The 17,637-nt window shown below is 39.6% G+C and overlaps 1 protein-coding gene across 1 annotated transcript in view; it reads left to right on the plus strand.

The window, feature by feature from the left end:
- Window positions 1-17,068, plus strand: part of gad2 (glutamate decarboxylase 2) — a 114,450-nt gene extending 97,382 nt beyond the window's left edge. The window contains exons 13-16 of the mRNA XM_073054684.1: window positions 2,082-2,231; window positions 5,008-5,115; window positions 7,753-7,842; window positions 9,024-17,068. Of these exons, the coding sequence (XP_072910785.1) occupies window positions 2,082-2,231; window positions 5,008-5,115; window positions 7,753-7,842; window positions 9,024-9,197 (522 nt within the window). The 3' untranslated portion in view covers window positions 9,198-17,068. The remainder of the gene's footprint in view (window positions 1-2,081; window positions 2,232-5,007; window positions 5,116-7,752; window positions 7,843-9,023) is intronic.
- Window positions 17,069-17,637: the final 569 nt, after the last annotated feature.

A 17,637-nucleotide genomic window follows, 5' to 3' on the forward strand; every position in this document is an offset into this window, starting at 1 on the left:
GCAAATTTGCAGATGACACCAAGACTGGTGGCTTAGTGGACAGCAAGAAAAACTGCAGGAGCTGGACTGGCTGGAAAACTGAGCGATAAAATCTCAGGTGTAATTTAATGTAGGTAAGTGTGAGGTGCTGCACTTCGGTAGGATCAAGCAGGGTAGGTCTTACATGGTGCGTGGTAGGGCACTGACAAGTGCAGTAGAACAGAGGGATCTGGGAATACAGGTCCATAATTCTTTGAAAGTGCCGTCACAGGTAGATATGGTCTTAAGGAAAGCTTTTGGTACATTGGTTTTTGGCCTTCATAAATCAAATTACTAAATGTAGGAGTTAAGATGTTATGTTGAAGATGTATAAGATGTTGGTAAGGCCAAATTTGGAGTACTTTGGGCAGCTGTGGTCACCTACTTACAGGAAAGAGTGCACGAAAGTTTATTTAGATGTTGCCAGGACTTGAGGACGTGAATTATAAGGAAAAGTTGAATAGGTTAGGGCATTATTCTCTAGAGTATAGAAGAATGAGGGTATTGTATGCAATTTTCTTAACCTATCTACAGGAAAGATGTAAATAAGATTGAAAGAGTACAGAGAAAATTTACAAAGATGTTGCCGGGACTGAGGACCTGAGTTATAAGGAAAGATTAAATAGTTTAGAACTTCATTCCCTAGAACATAGAAGATTGAGGGGAGATTTGATAGAGGTATACAAACGTATGAAGACTATAGGTAGGGTAAATGCAAGAAGGCTTTTTCTGATGAGGTTAGGTGAGACTACAAATAGATGTCATGGTTTAAGGCTAAAAGATGAAACGTTTAAGGGGAACATGAAGGGTAACTTCTTCAGTCGGAGTGTGGTGAGAGTGTGCAATGCGCTGACAGTATAAGTGGTGGATGCAATTTTGATTTCAACGTTTAAGAGCAGTTTGGATAGGTACGTGGATGGTAGGGGTATGGCGGGCTATGATCCGGGTGCAGGTTAATGGGAGCAGGCAGTTGAAATGGTTTGGCATTAACTAGATGGGCCAAAGGGCCTGTTTCTGTGCTATACTTTTATATGACTCTATGCAGTAAATGGCAGGACACTTAAGAGCATTGATGTACAGAGATATCTTGGGCTGGAAATCCATGCTCCCTACAGTGGCAACACAAGGATATAGGATGATTAAAAAAAGCATATGGCATATTTTCATTTTATTGTTTGGGGCTTTGGATATAAAATTTGACAGGTTAAGTCAATTTATAAAACTTAGGTGAAGTCACTTTTGAAAGTTTTGTCTGCCTTTCTGATCATCGGATCACAGGAAGGTTGTAAAGGTTTTGGAGATGGTGCAGAAGAGTTTCACCAGGATGTTGCCTGCATTAGAGAGCATCAGCTTTGAGAAGAGCTACAAGCATTCTGCTCAATCAGACAGCTTCTGTAAAGGGAAAGGAATTGTTGACATTTTGCATCAAAACTCTGCATCGGGTCTCAGACTGAAGAGGAGTGATAATCAGTATAAAGAGTAGTGAGGGAGTGGTATGACAGGAGACTGAGGTGATTAGGGGACTGTGGAAGGGTGAAATATAATAAGCAGGTCAAGCTGATAGGGGAAGGATGTAGGGGGACTTGGAAGATAGTGAATGAAAGTTGAAGCCAGACAAAATAAAGAGGCAGATGGAGCAAGGTGGAGTGAAAGGATGGTATAAGTGGAGACAGCTATTTCCATCTTCACCTTCCCCTCCCACAACTCACTCCATCTGCTTTTCCTTTTCTTATTTTTTTAATTTCCTCTTGATACTATCACAGTCTTGAAAAGATTCAATGTCTGAGTTTTGTTTAAATTCAGTTTTCAGCGTGCATGCATTGTAGCAAAGCCACTATAGAGTTGAACATTGTGCAATCAATGAACTTCCACATTTCTGACCTTAAAATGCAATCAACAGCCTCTGAATTAATTAGTTAGTGAATTCCAAACACAATTACACCTTGTCATTTAAAATCCTTTATTGTTTAGACCTGTATTTATGAACAACTTTTGGATTTTATTTTACTTTCCAAGCTTTAACCTGTTAGACCTATCTTCACACTTGATTGAACTTTATGCAGGGACTGTTGCAAAGCTGTAATCAGATGAATGCCTGCTACCTCTTCCAACCTGACAAACACTATGATCTGTCCTACGACACTGGAGATAAGGCATTGCAGTGTGGGCGACATGTGGATATTTTTAAATTGTGGCTGATGTGGAGAGCTAAGGTAAGCATTTCAATGTGTGATCTGCATCTTTTATTGGTTTCTTTATGAGCAGCTTAGAGAGTTTTCATTGAGGAAACATTAGAGACATTTTAGAGAGCATGTCTTATAAGAAAAGCTTGAGTGACCTAGGGCATTTCTCTTTGGAGCAAAGAGAGATGAAAGGTGACTTAATAGAGGTGGATAAGATGATAAGAGGCATAGATCGACCGGATAACCAGAGACTTTTTCCCAAGATGGAAGTGGCTAATACCAAGGGTTATAATTTTCAGGTGGAGAAAAGTATAGGCAGGACATCAGAGGTATATTTTATATAGTAAGTATGGCAGGTGTGTGGAATGCCCTGCCAGAGGTAGTGGTAGAGCAGATACATTAGGGGCATTTAAGATCTCTGGGTAGGCACATGGCTAATAAAAAAATAACTTGAGGACTATGTAGGAAGGAAGGGTCATAGGCTAGGTTAACTGGTCAGGACAACATCAGGGGCCAAAGAGCCTGAACTGTACTGTTCTATGTTCTAAGCATAGAACACACCATGGTGACGGAGCAGTTAGCACGATGCGATTACAGACCAGGGTGTTTCACAGTTTGGAGCTCAGTTCCAGCACCATCGGTAAAGTGTTTGTACACTCTCCCTGTGACCTCAGGGTGCTCTGGTTTCCTCCCTCAGTCCAAAGATGTAGTGGTTAGTGGGTTATATGGACATTGTAAATTATCCCGTGATTAGGTTATATAGGTGGGTTGCTGGGCAGTGCAACTCGTTGTGTCAGAAGGGCCTGTTCTTTAATTATGTAAAATGACCATCTCTGCCAATCCTGTGGTTTTTGATTCTGTTTTTTTAATGCAATCAGTAAAGTCTGACCTGCTGAGCATGTCACACATCGTGGGTATTATCAACATATAACACTGACAAAGAAGCATCATCTGATTCTAAAACCACATTACCTTGTTTAATCTCACCTCTTCATCCCTCTCTAGCTGTGTCACAGCGTGATACAGTGCTAATAGTCACTACAGTTTACAATATCAATTTACAAAGAGAGTAACTCTCTTGAGGAATGTGTGAAAGAAACCATAGCAACTTCTACCAATCCAAGCAGGAATTTTTGTCCAGAAATACAGGAAGTGAAGGACAGTCAGGCTACATCCACACTAGACCAGATAAATCCATAACAAAAGCTTTTTCTCTTGGTTTTGACCCTCCGTCCACACTAAAACGACATTTTCCTCCCCCAAAAACAGAACTTTTCTAAAACGCCCTCCAGAGTGTTTAAATTTGAAAACACCAATTGGCTGGAGCAGTGTGGACAGGGTAACTGGAGATTTCTAGAAACACTGTCATGACATGCCAGAACAAATGGTGACGGCAGCACGCCATTTCATTGTTTTTGGTAGATGTGTCCTGCGCATGCCCAGTAGGAGGAGATTCGCCGAAATATCCATTTTAATATGGACAAAAGTATTTTCAAAAACGCTTAGTGTGGACGCCTATCGTTTTTATGCAAAACCGGCATTTTCAAAATTATATGGTCTAGTGTGGACATAGCCTCAGAAACAAGTAATATGCTTTAATTCCATCTCGGTCACTTAAGGTCACCAATTTTGGTCACCCACAGTGGATTTACCCATCAATTCCACTCCTTCGAGTACCTGCTTTATCGTTATATCCAGCACTCTCACATAATAATCACTTTCAGTGAGCAAACCTGAACTCTTAATCTTTACCTTACACACCAAATGTCTGTAAAAGCAGACTGTGTGTCAAATGACAGGGCATTTGTTGGCAATGATATGGGTTATCATTCCATTCTTCTGATGTCTCAGAGCGAGAAGGGTAACTTACTAAGAGAGTAGGTAATTCAGGCTAAATTTACCAGTATATTCTTACCAAATGTTGAAGAAAAAAGATAAATAATGAGAAGAAAACGGTACTCAGTTGCTTTTTGAGATTAATACTAATACAATTCAGAATGAAGTTCTGTTTTTCTTTCAGAGTTTGCAACTACATTTTATGTACTGAACATGAGTATAAAGGGCATTGGAGTCCTGATTCATCACTGATAAACGGATTAACTATGTTAATTTGCATAAATGTAACAGCTGTCTAAATTACCCCTGCCTACACTATGTCAAAGGCCTAATGGCTGCACTTGAACACTTAATTTCAAATAGCTTCTAGCACCTTCAGATCAAAGCATGCATAATAGGTGAGAGGTTTATGATTCATCAAGGTGCTTTAATAGATTTAGACAGAACGGATGTGATGTTGTGACAAAATCAATGTGATTTTCTGGGCTGAAGTAATTCTGTTGAATTGATTTCAGCTCTGGAGAGTATCCATTGTTTATTCTGGGATTACTATAGCAAAGGGCTGTATAAGAATTGGTTAGAATAGGTGAGATGTCTGTAAAACTTCTGGACCTGCCTTCTGTGTTACTTTTTCAGGGTGAGATTAGCAGATAACTTCCAAAAATATGAAGATATGTTCACATCATAGCTAACTGATGGAAAAGTTTATTTCAATTTTTGTTGCAGCAGCAAAAAAATGATGGAGGAACTCAACATGTCAGACAACAACTATGGAGGGAAATTAATAGTTGATGATTCGGGTTGAGACCCTTCCCTAATCCTGATAAGGAGCCTCAGCCCAAAACATCAATAATTCTTTTCCCCCTATAGGTGCTGACTGACCTGCTGAGTTCCTTCAGCATTTTTTTTATGTTGCTTCAGATTTGCAGTGTCTTCAGTCTCCCTTGAATCTTCATTTTTTGTTTTCCAGGGTACCTTGGGTTTTGAGGCACAGATTGACAAGTGCTTGGACCTATCTGACTACTTGTACAACAAAATAAAAAACAGAGAAGGATTTGAAATGGTGCTTGATGGGAAAGTACGTTCGATTTGAATGGCTAAGGTGGAAAAAGAAGGGTATCTGATGTTTCACAAATTTGAAAACAAATGGAGAGTACAAAAGATAAATGTATTGCAAAGTTTTGTTAGCACATGGAGCCCAAGCAACAGTAAAACAGACCAGATGTTTTTTTCTTGTTATGACTGCTGAGCCAGCATCAACCTTGGGAACAGCATTCACCACTTCACCTGCTTCTCATTCTTCGAAGTTGATCTTACTGGGCTACCCCTAAACTAAAAAATCTGCCTTCCAACGACCTCTAACTCCACAGAGCTGTTTCATAGTCTTCTGATTCCAACCCTCGCATTGGTCTCGTCAGCCACAGATACTGCTGCACGAACAACGCAGACAGCGTTGCCTGGGACACAACATCTGTGGTCGACCTTGACCAAAAGGGAGTTACCAGAGATCTTACTGATTGGCCTTTGAGAGGCAGGCAGATGAGATAACTGCATTGGCCATTTTGATTTGACACAATGCCAACCAATCCAAAAGTGAGTGGTTAGAGGTGACTATTTTCCATACATGACGATATGTATGAAAAATACTTTCAGTAGCTCTAAGCACTCTTATTTTGATTGCATACCAAGCCATACTGTTCCTCCTTTAATAAAAACATTTGCAATTCTAATATGAGGCTTTAATGTTTAAACCTGTAAACCTTCAGCTAAACAAAATACAGATTTAACAAGTCAGGAAATGGTTATCCGTATACAAGGGGTAGAATTTGAGGCTCCACTGTGGCATCACTTCTGTGTTCCTGAAGATTTTCTACTTTTTATAACATTTGTGGAGACAAAAAAAAACCTACATTCGATCATTTTCAGTCTCTTGTGTTACTAACTGGTGGTCTTTGACAGTTCACTATCACCAAAGGAAATTTAATTGCATTTAAATGTGTCTGATCTTCAATCATATATAAAAGCAGTTTAAGTGGAATTAAGCAGACTTATAAAAGTATAAAAGGAATAGATTGAACAATATTTTATAATATATATCTGGAGACGAACGATACTGTTCTTGGACTAAAGTTCAGTATTCAACACCATACTTCCATCCAGGCTTGATAGGAAGCTCAGTGACCTTGGCCTTGACCCTGCCTCGTGCAGCTGGATCCTGAACTTCCTGTCAGATCACCAGCAGGTTGTAAGAGTGGGCTCCCTCACCTCCAACCCTCAGACTCTCAATACAGAAGCCCCTCAGGGCTGTGTACTGACTCCTCCTTTACTGTATCGCCACCCACAGCTCCAATCTGCTAATTAAATTGATCGACAGCACTATATTGATTGGCCACATCTCAAACAATAACAAAGTGGCCTACAGGGAAGAGGTCATCTCTCTGACACAGTGATGTCAAGAAAACAACCTCTCCCTCAATGTCGCAAAAACAAAGGAACTGGTTGTGGATTACAGGAGGAATGGAGACGGGCTAACCCCTATTGACATCAGTGGATCTGGGGTTGAGATCCAAGTTCCTTGGCTTCCACATCACCGAGGACCTCACGTGGTCTGTACGCACAAGCTGTGTGTTGAAAAAGGCACAACAGTGCCTCTTTCACCTCAGATGGTTGAGGAAGTCTGGTATGGGCCCCCAAATCCAAAGAACTTTCTACAGGGGCACAATTGAGAGCATCCTGACTGGCTGCATTACTGCCTGGTATGGGAACTGTACTTCCCTCAATCGCAGGACTCTGCAGAGAGTGGTGCGGACAGCCAAGCGTATCTGTAGTTGTGAACTTCCCATGATTCAGGACATTTGCAAGGACAGGTGTGTAAAAAGGGCCTGTAGGATCTTTGGGGACTCGAGTCACCCCTAACCACACTCTATTCCAGCTGCTACCATCCAGGAAACAGTACCACAGCATAAATGCCAGGACCAACAGGCTCTGGCACAGTTTCTTCCACCAGGCCATCAGACTGATGAACTCAGGCTGATTTGAGTGTACTCTACATTACATCAACTGTTCTATTTATTATAAATTACTATGATTGCCCACTGCACGTTTAGATGGAGATGTAACGTAAAGATTTTTACTCCTCGTGTATGTGAAGGATGTAAGAAATAAAGTCAATTCAATTCAATATATTAAGCCATTGTAAAATAATTAATGATATAAATATAAAGTAAAACAGTGTATTTAAACTAAACTGTGATTTGAACTGAAGGTTGGCTACCCATCTAAATTAATGTGTAACTCACCAGTGTGAAGCTAAGGGACCTGTCATGAAAAGCACCCTGCTAATACAGGATTGCCACCAATGAGTTTGGTGGTGGGAAGGGCAGGGCAGTGGAGCCCGTGTGATAATCAACACACCTCTGATTTTTATGTTGTAGTGTGAGAAGCAGAAGTCAAAGACCCTTTGAACATCACAAGTTGGAAGCACTATAATACCTAAGGAACTGCCACCAACATTGTAGCAGAATCCAGTCCATTATCTGTAAAGGACTCAGATACACATTGTGCAATCATTTGATCAGCGCATTGGAAACTGAATATAACCTATTAAAGGCAAATTATTTAAATATTATGTAATGTGGAGAGAATGTATTCTGCAACGCTGAAATCATTTATAATTGGGGCAAATGACCTTTCTTGTTCTCTCTCTGTTGTTCAGCCACAGCACACCAATGTCTGCTTCTGGTATTTGCCTCATAGTATTCGACATTTACCAGATAATGAAGAGAGAAGGAGCTTGCTGATGAAAGTAAGCCAATTTTTGTGTATCTTGTATTAAGACAAACAAAATGCCAGGTTTCTAGTCCACTTTGAATGATGCCTCTTTCCATAGTTCTTAAGTTAAATACAGTATTGCATTTAGCGATCCTATAAACAACTGATTTTACACATATACTTACATTTATTTGCTTTATGACAAATGATCCTTATGTAACTCATTAGAAATGAGGAATTCCAGTGTTTTACAGCAATTTATAGTGGATAGATCCATCTACATTTGCATACAATTTTGGAACATCAGGTAATAGTGTTGCATTCCATTAAACCACATTTTCTAATTCTATTAAACCACATACTCTGTTCTAATATATTTGTTTGTTTTGTGCCATGTCATATCATGTGGGCGATCATGGTCTCTCCATGACCATGATTGTTTCTTGGCAATTTTTTCTACAGAAGAGGTTTGGAATTGCCTTCTTCTGGGCAGTGTCTTTACAAGACAGGAAACCCCAGCCATTATCAATACTGTTCAGTCATTATCAATATGCACCAGCTGTTCATATGACCATCCACCTCCTGCTCCTGTGACTTTACGTCAGTCATGATCTATACATAAGCAGCTGAAGTCTTCAGAGTCACCACCTACAGTGAAAAAGGCTGGTCAAGATAAACGCTAAGAGTGTAGTTCCTCCAGTGGGAGATTGTAGTCTTCCAATAAGGGTCAGCGTCACCCATTAAGACTAAAAGGAGGATGCATTTCACCTCATTTGGATTCTGTCACTGAGGAATACTCTACCTTTAGAGCTGAGGAACTTATCATTAATTATATTCAAGGCTGAGGTAGATAGATTTTATGGGGTGAGGATGGTTGTGGTTTAAGAAATCAAGTAGAAAAATGAAGTTGAATCCAAGATCTGATTGAAAGGTGGAGTAGGCTCAATAAAGTGCTGTAGGAACTCAACAGGTCAGGCAACATCTATGGAAAAGAATAAAGTGTCTTGGCCTGAAATGTTGGCTCTTTATAGATACTGCTGACCTGCTGAATTCCTCCAGCATTTTGTGTGTGTTACTCTGGATTTCCTGTATCTGCTGAATCGCTTGTGTCAATAAGCCGAGTGACTTGCTCCTCCTCCTCCTGTTCATTATTTGCTTAAATGTGTTTGGACTCCTCAGAAGGAAGAAGCTCTAACTTCTCGTTTGCTGTTTTAGGTGGCTCCACAGATTAAAACTAGAATGATGACATTTGGGACCACAATGGTAAGTTACCAGCCCCAAGGTGACAAAGTTAATTTCTTCCGTATGGTCATCTCAAACCCAGCAGCCACACAAGAAGACATTGATTTCCTCATTGAGGAATTAGAGCGACTTGGGCACGACCTGTAACTGCAAGTCATCGGGCCCATTTCAATGGAGATGTTGCTATTGTGTGAATGTACTTCATTGTTTACCTCCTCCAAACTAGTCTTCTTTGATATTAGCCCTTGCTGCAGGTACTGGAGCTGAAGACTCCAATCTGGAATTATGGACGTTACAAGTTATTTAATGCAATTAGACATTCACTAATATTGTTGAAAGTTTTGACTCATCAACAATATGTCATTCTTCAGACAAATTGTACTAAAGCATTAAGTACTGTAACAATCTTCTAACAGTAAATAGAGCACCTTGAAATCTATTTAGATATTTTGTTACGATGCTTTAAAAGCATTTTTGCAGCCACACATTAAACACCAATAGCCTCCACCACTGTGGTTGTCACTAATGAAGGTCTCTATTTACAAAGCTTTGAGTATTGTAAAAGTCCAGGTGTCTGCAAATTTCATCGATGTACAAAAGAAAAAATAATTAAGGCTTATTCTCTTTAGCTGATGTGAAAAACAAATATCTGAAAGATCTGTGCTTCAAGCTCTGTGAAAACTTTATTCTATAATTTAAGATCTGCATTGAAGTGTCAAATTTCAAATATTATATTTATTTTGATAGAGAAAAAAGTGCTTTAGTACATTTGATTGCCATACTTGAATTTGTGAGTTCAGTGTTTGAAATTTTTCCTCCAGGAATTTATGTCATGTATATCTGTGATGTTGCTCTTCCTGATGTAAAGAAATGGCAATTAACAACTCTTGCCAACTGGATAGTGGTCAGTGTCTGTGAATGTATTTCCTTTGTAGACCTTTGAGTAATGTCTAGTTTACCTCAGATTGAGGCTGTGCACTTTAGAAGCAAACTGTATGGTGTTGAATGAAAATGTTTTAATGTTGTAGAATATTGTTATCAAACTCAGAAACTTTAGATATGGTTACAGGAAGCTTTGAGTTAAAACTCTGACTTGGTCGTCCACTTCCAATGTGGCAAAATTAGCATTAAATCCTACAAGCCAGTTAGATTGTAAAATTTAATTAGATTCCAGGTTAAATATGAAAAAATGTCATGTAAAATATCAGTCCAAGCAGGGTGGAGCAAAAAAGTATCAGATCACTGCCAAGGGTGGTCTCAAAGCACAAGTAAATACACCATTAATCATTTCACAGTTGATGAAAATTTATCACTTTATTTTTTAATAATTCTAGTGTTAGCTTGGATTAAGTAATAACTGGCCCCCTCCCTCTACTGAAATCCAACTGATCATCAGATTACCAGCTTCAGAATAGCAAAAGACTAAACTTTAATTCTGATGTCAAGAATTCTTTTATATGCAGAGTGGTCAACAAGCAGAATTGACCACTGCATAAAGTGAAGGAAATAGAAAGTCCGAGCCAATTGGATCTTCTGTGAGGGAACTGATTAGGACGAAATAGTCTTTGCCTCCAGCCTGCATAGTTGCTTTAATTCAACTATCAGTTGAACTTGACTTTGCAATCTCTAGCGCCCAAGACTGAGGTCAACACCTGGATCTTGATAAGCTCCTGAGTACAACTTGAGACCCTCAGTTAGTCGGAGTTGAACATGGATGTTGCGTCCTAGCTGTCTAAGCTGTTGGTGCAATACCACAAGCCAGGGCAGTACAGTATGGAGAGCAAGCTGCGCCAATGCTGCAGGCGCACCTTCTCCATGCAACTGATGAATCCAAAGGAATATCATAGACAAATTCGGTTTAGTACCAGCAGCGTTGCAGGAGTTGCCAATCAGCATTGAACTCAACGTAGGACTGCCTGAGGGACTTCAGCTCTGGATTTTTCATTGGGGTTTACTCCCAAAGCCTTCCCCGTGAGTGGCTATAGCCGCAAGGCAGTGGAGGTTTGAAATCAGAGTTTTACTTTTCCTTGATAAGTTGCCAGCTACTGCTAATGAGGCTCATCTGCCTGGAGTGGCTGTTTCTAAGCCGCCAGTAACCCACCTTTTCCCCTTCTCCTGTCAGTAGAAACAATTCTGCTGGGCCTAGTAGCTAAGCCACACATGAAGGCCAGGAGTTAGACTTCATTGTCAGAGGCTACTTGAGATGCAAGCCATTAGGAGCCTGTAATAGGTTGTGGGAACTTACCCCACTACCCACTCCCCTGGCTATGACAAGCAGAAGGAACCTGAGTATAGCTACTAACAAATAAAAATGCCCAACCTTGAAACTTTGGGATCAAGAATTATGTTCATCTTCCTGCTGATTCATCTCAACTAGTGACTTCCCAGCTTGGGTTCCAGCTCAGAGGCTTCCTGATGTATTAATTTGCTTTGCATCCTTTTTGGTAGTTGAATTTCTCTCTTGATCAGATTATTTGAGTGGCATAACCATGTCGTTACTGTTATTTAAAAATGGATAGGTCCTTATTCTTTCATTTAAATACATGAGGTTTTCAGGATTGGAATTAAGAAAAACCTAATTTCTGACCCCATACTTGTAAAATAGCTCTGTTCAGATGTGAAGCAGAACCATACCGATTTTGATTGTCTTGTGGTGTCTACAGATGAATTAGTTGTGTACAGTGCCAACCATGTTAAAATGAATATAATGATCCAACCTACTTACCATTTGTATAGAGGTGTACACCATTTGTATAGTAAAGGTGTGCTATGAATATACTATTTTCTTGAAAGCACAAGTTAAATGAATACTGCCTCCTCCCGCACCAGCAAAGAAATTTTGTTTGCCGCACAGTTGCAAAATAGGTGGTATTGAGAAACTTATGACCCAGGAAGGGAAATTTGTAACATATTAACTTATGTAGATGTACCTTTTAGACAATGATTGGCTACACAAAACGCACTCTGATAATCAATTTTCCAAAATATGCTTAATGATCTTGCTCTAACCCTAATGATCCCTTCTAGTAAAGAGCTTAATAATATTACTTAATTAAAAAGCAACACTCTCTCAAAAGAGCATTGAAAGACATACTAAAAGATCAGAATCCAATCCCCACATTACAAAGGGAACTTTAGAGGAACTGAATCTACTGTTTCCAGGTTTTCTTAACACAGAGATCAAGGAAACTCCACAGCATCTGATGCTGATCAATTAAAAACGGTGCAGCTTTAAAGCTTCTATCATACAAGGTTATGGATGCTTAGACACTAAGTTTATTCAAGATAGGAATTAAAGGGCTTTTGGATAACAAGAGAATCACCAAAAATAATATTAGTGCAAGAGAGCCACAGTGAGATAAAGTATCACTTATGATCTTTTTGAATGGTGCAGCAGGCATAAGGAGCTGAATGGTCCAAATCTGGTTTATACTTTTTATGTTACGTTCCTAAAATATAAAAAAGGCACAAAACTGAGGAGGAACCTAACAGAGTACTTATTCTAAATTCTCCAAGGAATTATAGCAAGAGTAAGCACAAGAGATCCTGCAGATTCTGGCAATCCAGAACAACACACACACAAAATGCAGGAGGAACTCAGCAAGTCAGGCAGCATCTAAAGAAATGAATAAACAGTCAACATTTCAGGCCAAGACCCTTCTTCAGGACTGGAAATGAAGGGGGAAGAAGCCAGAATAAGAAGATGGTGGGGGGGGAGGGGGATGAAGTAAGAAGCAGGGAGGAGATAAGTGGAAAAGGCAAAGGGCTACAGAAAGAATCTGATAGGGGAGATGACTGGACCATGGGAGAAAGGGAAGAAAGAGAAGGAGTAAAATGACATTCCCAAAGAATGACTTCAATAGAAATGGAATGGTCTTAAAAAGGTTAAAGATAATATAATAAATAAATCTCCAACAATATTTAGAATATAGAACACTACAGCGCAGTACTGACCTTTGGCCCAAAATGGTGTGATGACCTTTTTACCTGCACTAAGGTCATTCTAGCCCTTTCCTCCTACATAGCCCTCAATTTTTCTATCATCCTGATGCACCATCAATAACTCTCGGAGACGGGAGGCAAACAATAGGCTTTTATTAGCAGAAAAACGGAGCACGGCATCTCGGAGACTTAGGGGGGAGCAGTGCCTCCAATCGCCTTTGTACAGGGGTCTGTGGGAGGAGCCACAGGAGCAGTCAGTAGAGGGGCGTGTCCAGACAGGTATACATAGTTTACCACACATCCATGTACCTATATGAGAGATTCTTAATTGCCGCTAATGTATCTACCTCTACCACCACCCCTTCCAGGGCATTCCATGCACTCACCTCTCTGTGTGCAAAGAACTTACCTCTGACATTCCACCTATACTTTCTTCCAATCACCTTAAAATTAAGCCCCCTGGTTTTTGCCATTTCCGCCCTGGGAAAAAAATCTGACTATCCATTCAATCTATGCCTCTTATCACCTTGTATTTGACTATCAAATCACCTCTCATCCTCCTTCACTCCAAAAACTAAAATGTTAGCTTGCTCAAGCTATCCTCATAAGATATGCTCTCTAATCCAGACAACATCCTGGTCAATCTCCTCTGCACCCACTCTAGAGCTTCTACATCCTTCCTATAATGATGCAACCAGAACTGAGCACAATATCCCAAACATGGTATAACTGGGGTTATATAGAGCTTTTTTCACTCTGTACTTTACTCTAAGCACAGACAGAGAGAAACTGAGAGGAATTTAATAATTTATTGATCAGCGTCTCAAGTAGAGAAGGGAGGGATGGGGACTTTGAATGCCTTGGCCCTATTCAGAAAGGGAAACACATCAATGGCAAGGTCTATCCAATTAGCTTTCTATTCTATAAAATACTAGAATAAATTTTCAGACTCGATTTAAATATCACCTGTAAAATAACAGGGTAAGTAAGCATAAATAAGTGAGCATAAATTTAGAAGACCAAGGTCCTATCTGGCTACAATCTTCAAACCTCAGTTTTCAACTGTTTTGAGAACGTGAGTATGCAGATGAGCACTCTGCCCACTAACTACAACTAACCATTTTATTTCGGAGTCACAAATGAATGCAAATGCTGGAATCAGAGGGCCAGGCAGCATCTATGGAGGGAAAAATAGAGTCAGGTCAAGATCCTTCATATGAAAGGGTGTCGATCACTTTCCAATCATTTTATTTTACCCATCGTCTCATTTTTGGTCTGCCACATGAGGGGTTTACCTGACTCCCAGCAACTCTGGGTTTCATTAAAATACTCTTCAAAGTCAAGCCAGCTCATAGAGCCTGGTGAAGGTCTCAGCCAGAACTATTGACTGTTTATTCTTTTCCATAGATGCTGCACCACCTGCTGGGTTCCTCCAACATTTTTATCCATTAATATGGATTTCCGGCATCTGCGGAATCTCTTGTGTTTAAAGATTGGATAAGTTTGGTTTGTTTTCTTCAGAACAAAAGGTGGCAAGGGGTAAATTTAATTTGATTTACATAAAAGTATAATCCTTGGCAGAGAAAAAAATGGGGGACATAGATGATAAATATTTGGTAAAAAGATTAGTCTAGAGACAAGGAAATATTTTTCACCTAGATGATAGCAGGGGACTGGGATTTGCTTCTTGAAAGGATGAGAGAGGCAGAAATCCTCAACATGTTTTATCTGTACTCAGGTGTTGTGAGGAGCTGTTATCTGCAGGGCTACAGATCTATAGCTGGAAGGGAAAAATAGGTTGGAGAGCTATTTCACTATTGCAATGGAAATAATTGATAGAATTGATCCTTTCTGTACAGTAAATCTTTCATGATTTGCCTGTGTTGCAATAAACTAAATAAGAGGTGAAAGAGACCTGGAATTCTGACTAACCCTGATATTAAATATGTCTATCCAATGCGATCAATAAAGCCTGTGAAATTCATTACCAGTTCAGTACAATCAGTAGGAGTAGTGATCATACACTGAATATCACATCCAGTGCTGATGGCCTTGGAAAGAGAGTGATGTTCAAATAGAAAGAGCCACATGTTTGATGTGGAGATGTTCAAGTTATCACAAATGACAGAAGAAATTCAATCTTGTGAATTTGCGAGGTAGAACTTAGCACATAAAACAGTACATCAGAGAAACAGGCCCTTCGGCCCACAATGTTGTGCCGAACCAATTAAACTAGTAGTCAAATGGTCAACTAAACCCCTTCTGCCTACAAAATGTCCATGTCCTTCCATTCATCTGCCTATCTAAATATCTCTTATAAGTCTTTAATGTATTTGCCTCTACCATCACCCCAGACAGCACATTCCAGACACCCATCTCTCTCTTTGTAAAAAACTTGCCCTTCACATCTCCTTTGATGTTACCCGCTCTTACCTTACATGTGTGCCTTCTGGTATTAGACATTTCAAACCTGGTGAAAAGATATTGTCTCTTTACGCTATCTATGTCTCTCATAATCTTATAAACCTCTATAAAATCTCCCTTCAGCCTCCACAACTCCAGAGAAAACAACCCAGGTTTGTCCAACCTCTCTAATCCAGGCAACATCCTGGCAAACCTCTTCTGCACCATCTCCAAAGCCTTGAAACCCTTCCTGTAGTGGGGTGACCGGAACTGTATGCAATACTCCAGATGTGGTCTAACTGCAACATAACCTCCTGACTTTTAAATTCAATGCCTTGACTAATAAAGGCAAGCATACCATATTGTTTCTTAACCACTTATCAACCTGCAATATCTAGCAATATGGTAGTCTAGTGGAAGCAGATAAACTGTATCTTTCAATGTAAAATCACTTTGTATTTAATTGTAGGAAAAGACACAAGCAGGTTCAAATGGGTAAATATCAATTTTAGACCAGCGATCAGAAAATATATCTTTACAGAAGAGCCACCAGCAAGTTATGGAGTCACAGTGTCACAGATTTGTAAAGCACAGAAATGGGCCCCTTTGCCCTCAATGTCCTTGCTGACCTTTTTGCCTATTCACACTAATCCTACTGCCCACAGTAGATTCATATCCTTTATGCCATTCCTATTTAAGTGTTTCTCTGTCTCTCAAATGTAGTGATTTTATCTGATAACACCACCTCCTCTGATAGTGTATCAGCTATGCTGTGTGTGTATATAAAACCATTCCCCCTCATCCATGTAAACATTCCTTCCTTTCACCTTTAACGCATGCCCTTTTGTGCTTGATTTTGTTTTCATTACCATGGGGAAACGATTCTGACTAACAATCCCATCTATGTCTCTTGTAAGTTTATATAACAATAAATCTCAAAACAGAATGGGAGTCTGGATTCAATTAAGAAATTAAGATACTTGAATCTTTCAAAGTGGATAAATTAAAGTAAGCTAGTTGGCATTTCTTATGCTCCAATATATTTAAGCATTTCACAAGTGTATGCAATAAATGACTTGAGTTGAGATGTATGGTGTAAAATGGCAAAGCAAAGGGAGTGGAGGAAGATGCATTTACAACATGCTGCTGTCTAATTTAATTCAAAGCTGACTCAATCATTCACTAGAAGGTACGTGTCGTTGAATCTGATTATACCCACTGATGCACTGATAATTATGAAATTTCTAGATGGGTCACACTGACCTCAGAAGTTGCACTGTGATGAAGCATTACCACTATTGACCCTATTTCAGCTTCCATCCTGAGTTTATTAAAACTTAGTGTGAATTGGTATTTGTTGGGTTGGAGAAGTCCTTGAATGAACAAATTGTGTCTTACTCATGTCCATTTCATTGCCTAGAGTGTGTGTTACATGTATTTCACAGGATCTACAGAGTCTCTCAAAGAAAGTGAAGTATAAATATATTATTGCGTAGTGACCTTCTTGTATATGATGCATATTTTGCAATGTTCCCTCCACTATGGAACTGTGTATTGGAATCCGAATAGTAAACTCTGTCCTGTGTCTTTGCTGTAAAGATGCCTGTTGTAATTCCAGCCAACTACAGGTACAGTGTTACCTGTAATAAAGAAATTGAGTGTTTGATGCTTTAGTCTGTGCATATGTATCAGGAAATGCATACAGAGATTGGAAAGTGGATATTGTACCTTAAAGCAGAAACATATTTTCTCTAAGCTGTCATCACATGGAAACCGCATTAAGATTTAACTTTATCACTTTGGATCAATTTGTACCCAAAGGCGCAATCAAGATTGTCATGTTTAAACCATAGAAAATGACATTGTAAACTTGCTACTTCAATCTATTTTTTTAACAATTAAGAACTGAGCCCAGAAGGCTGGGAGAAAGCTGAGGATGGTGTGGCACAGTTGGTGCTGGATGGCTGGTGGTGAAATGGGATGTAGTGCCTAGAGTGGAGCTGGCGATCAGAAGTTTCATCACTGTTCTTATTGGAGGTTTATTCAGCTGACTGTTCTCACAACCCCTACTCTACCCCCACCCCATGCCTGCTCTGTCATTCAATAGATAATGACAGAGATATCTTATCACTGATTGGCACTAATTGGCACTAATTGGCACTAATTGCCACTTTCCTGCACTAAGTCCCAATTCCCATGATTCACTGAACATCTAAACATATATCAATTTATCTATCATACC

This window comes from Hemitrygon akajei, chromosome 8 (assembly GCF_048418815.1).
Source record: "Hemitrygon akajei chromosome 8, sHemAka1.3, whole genome shotgun sequence".
NCBI classification, from domain to species: Eukaryota; Metazoa; Chordata; class Chondrichthyes; order Myliobatiformes; family Dasyatidae; genus Hemitrygon; species Hemitrygon akajei.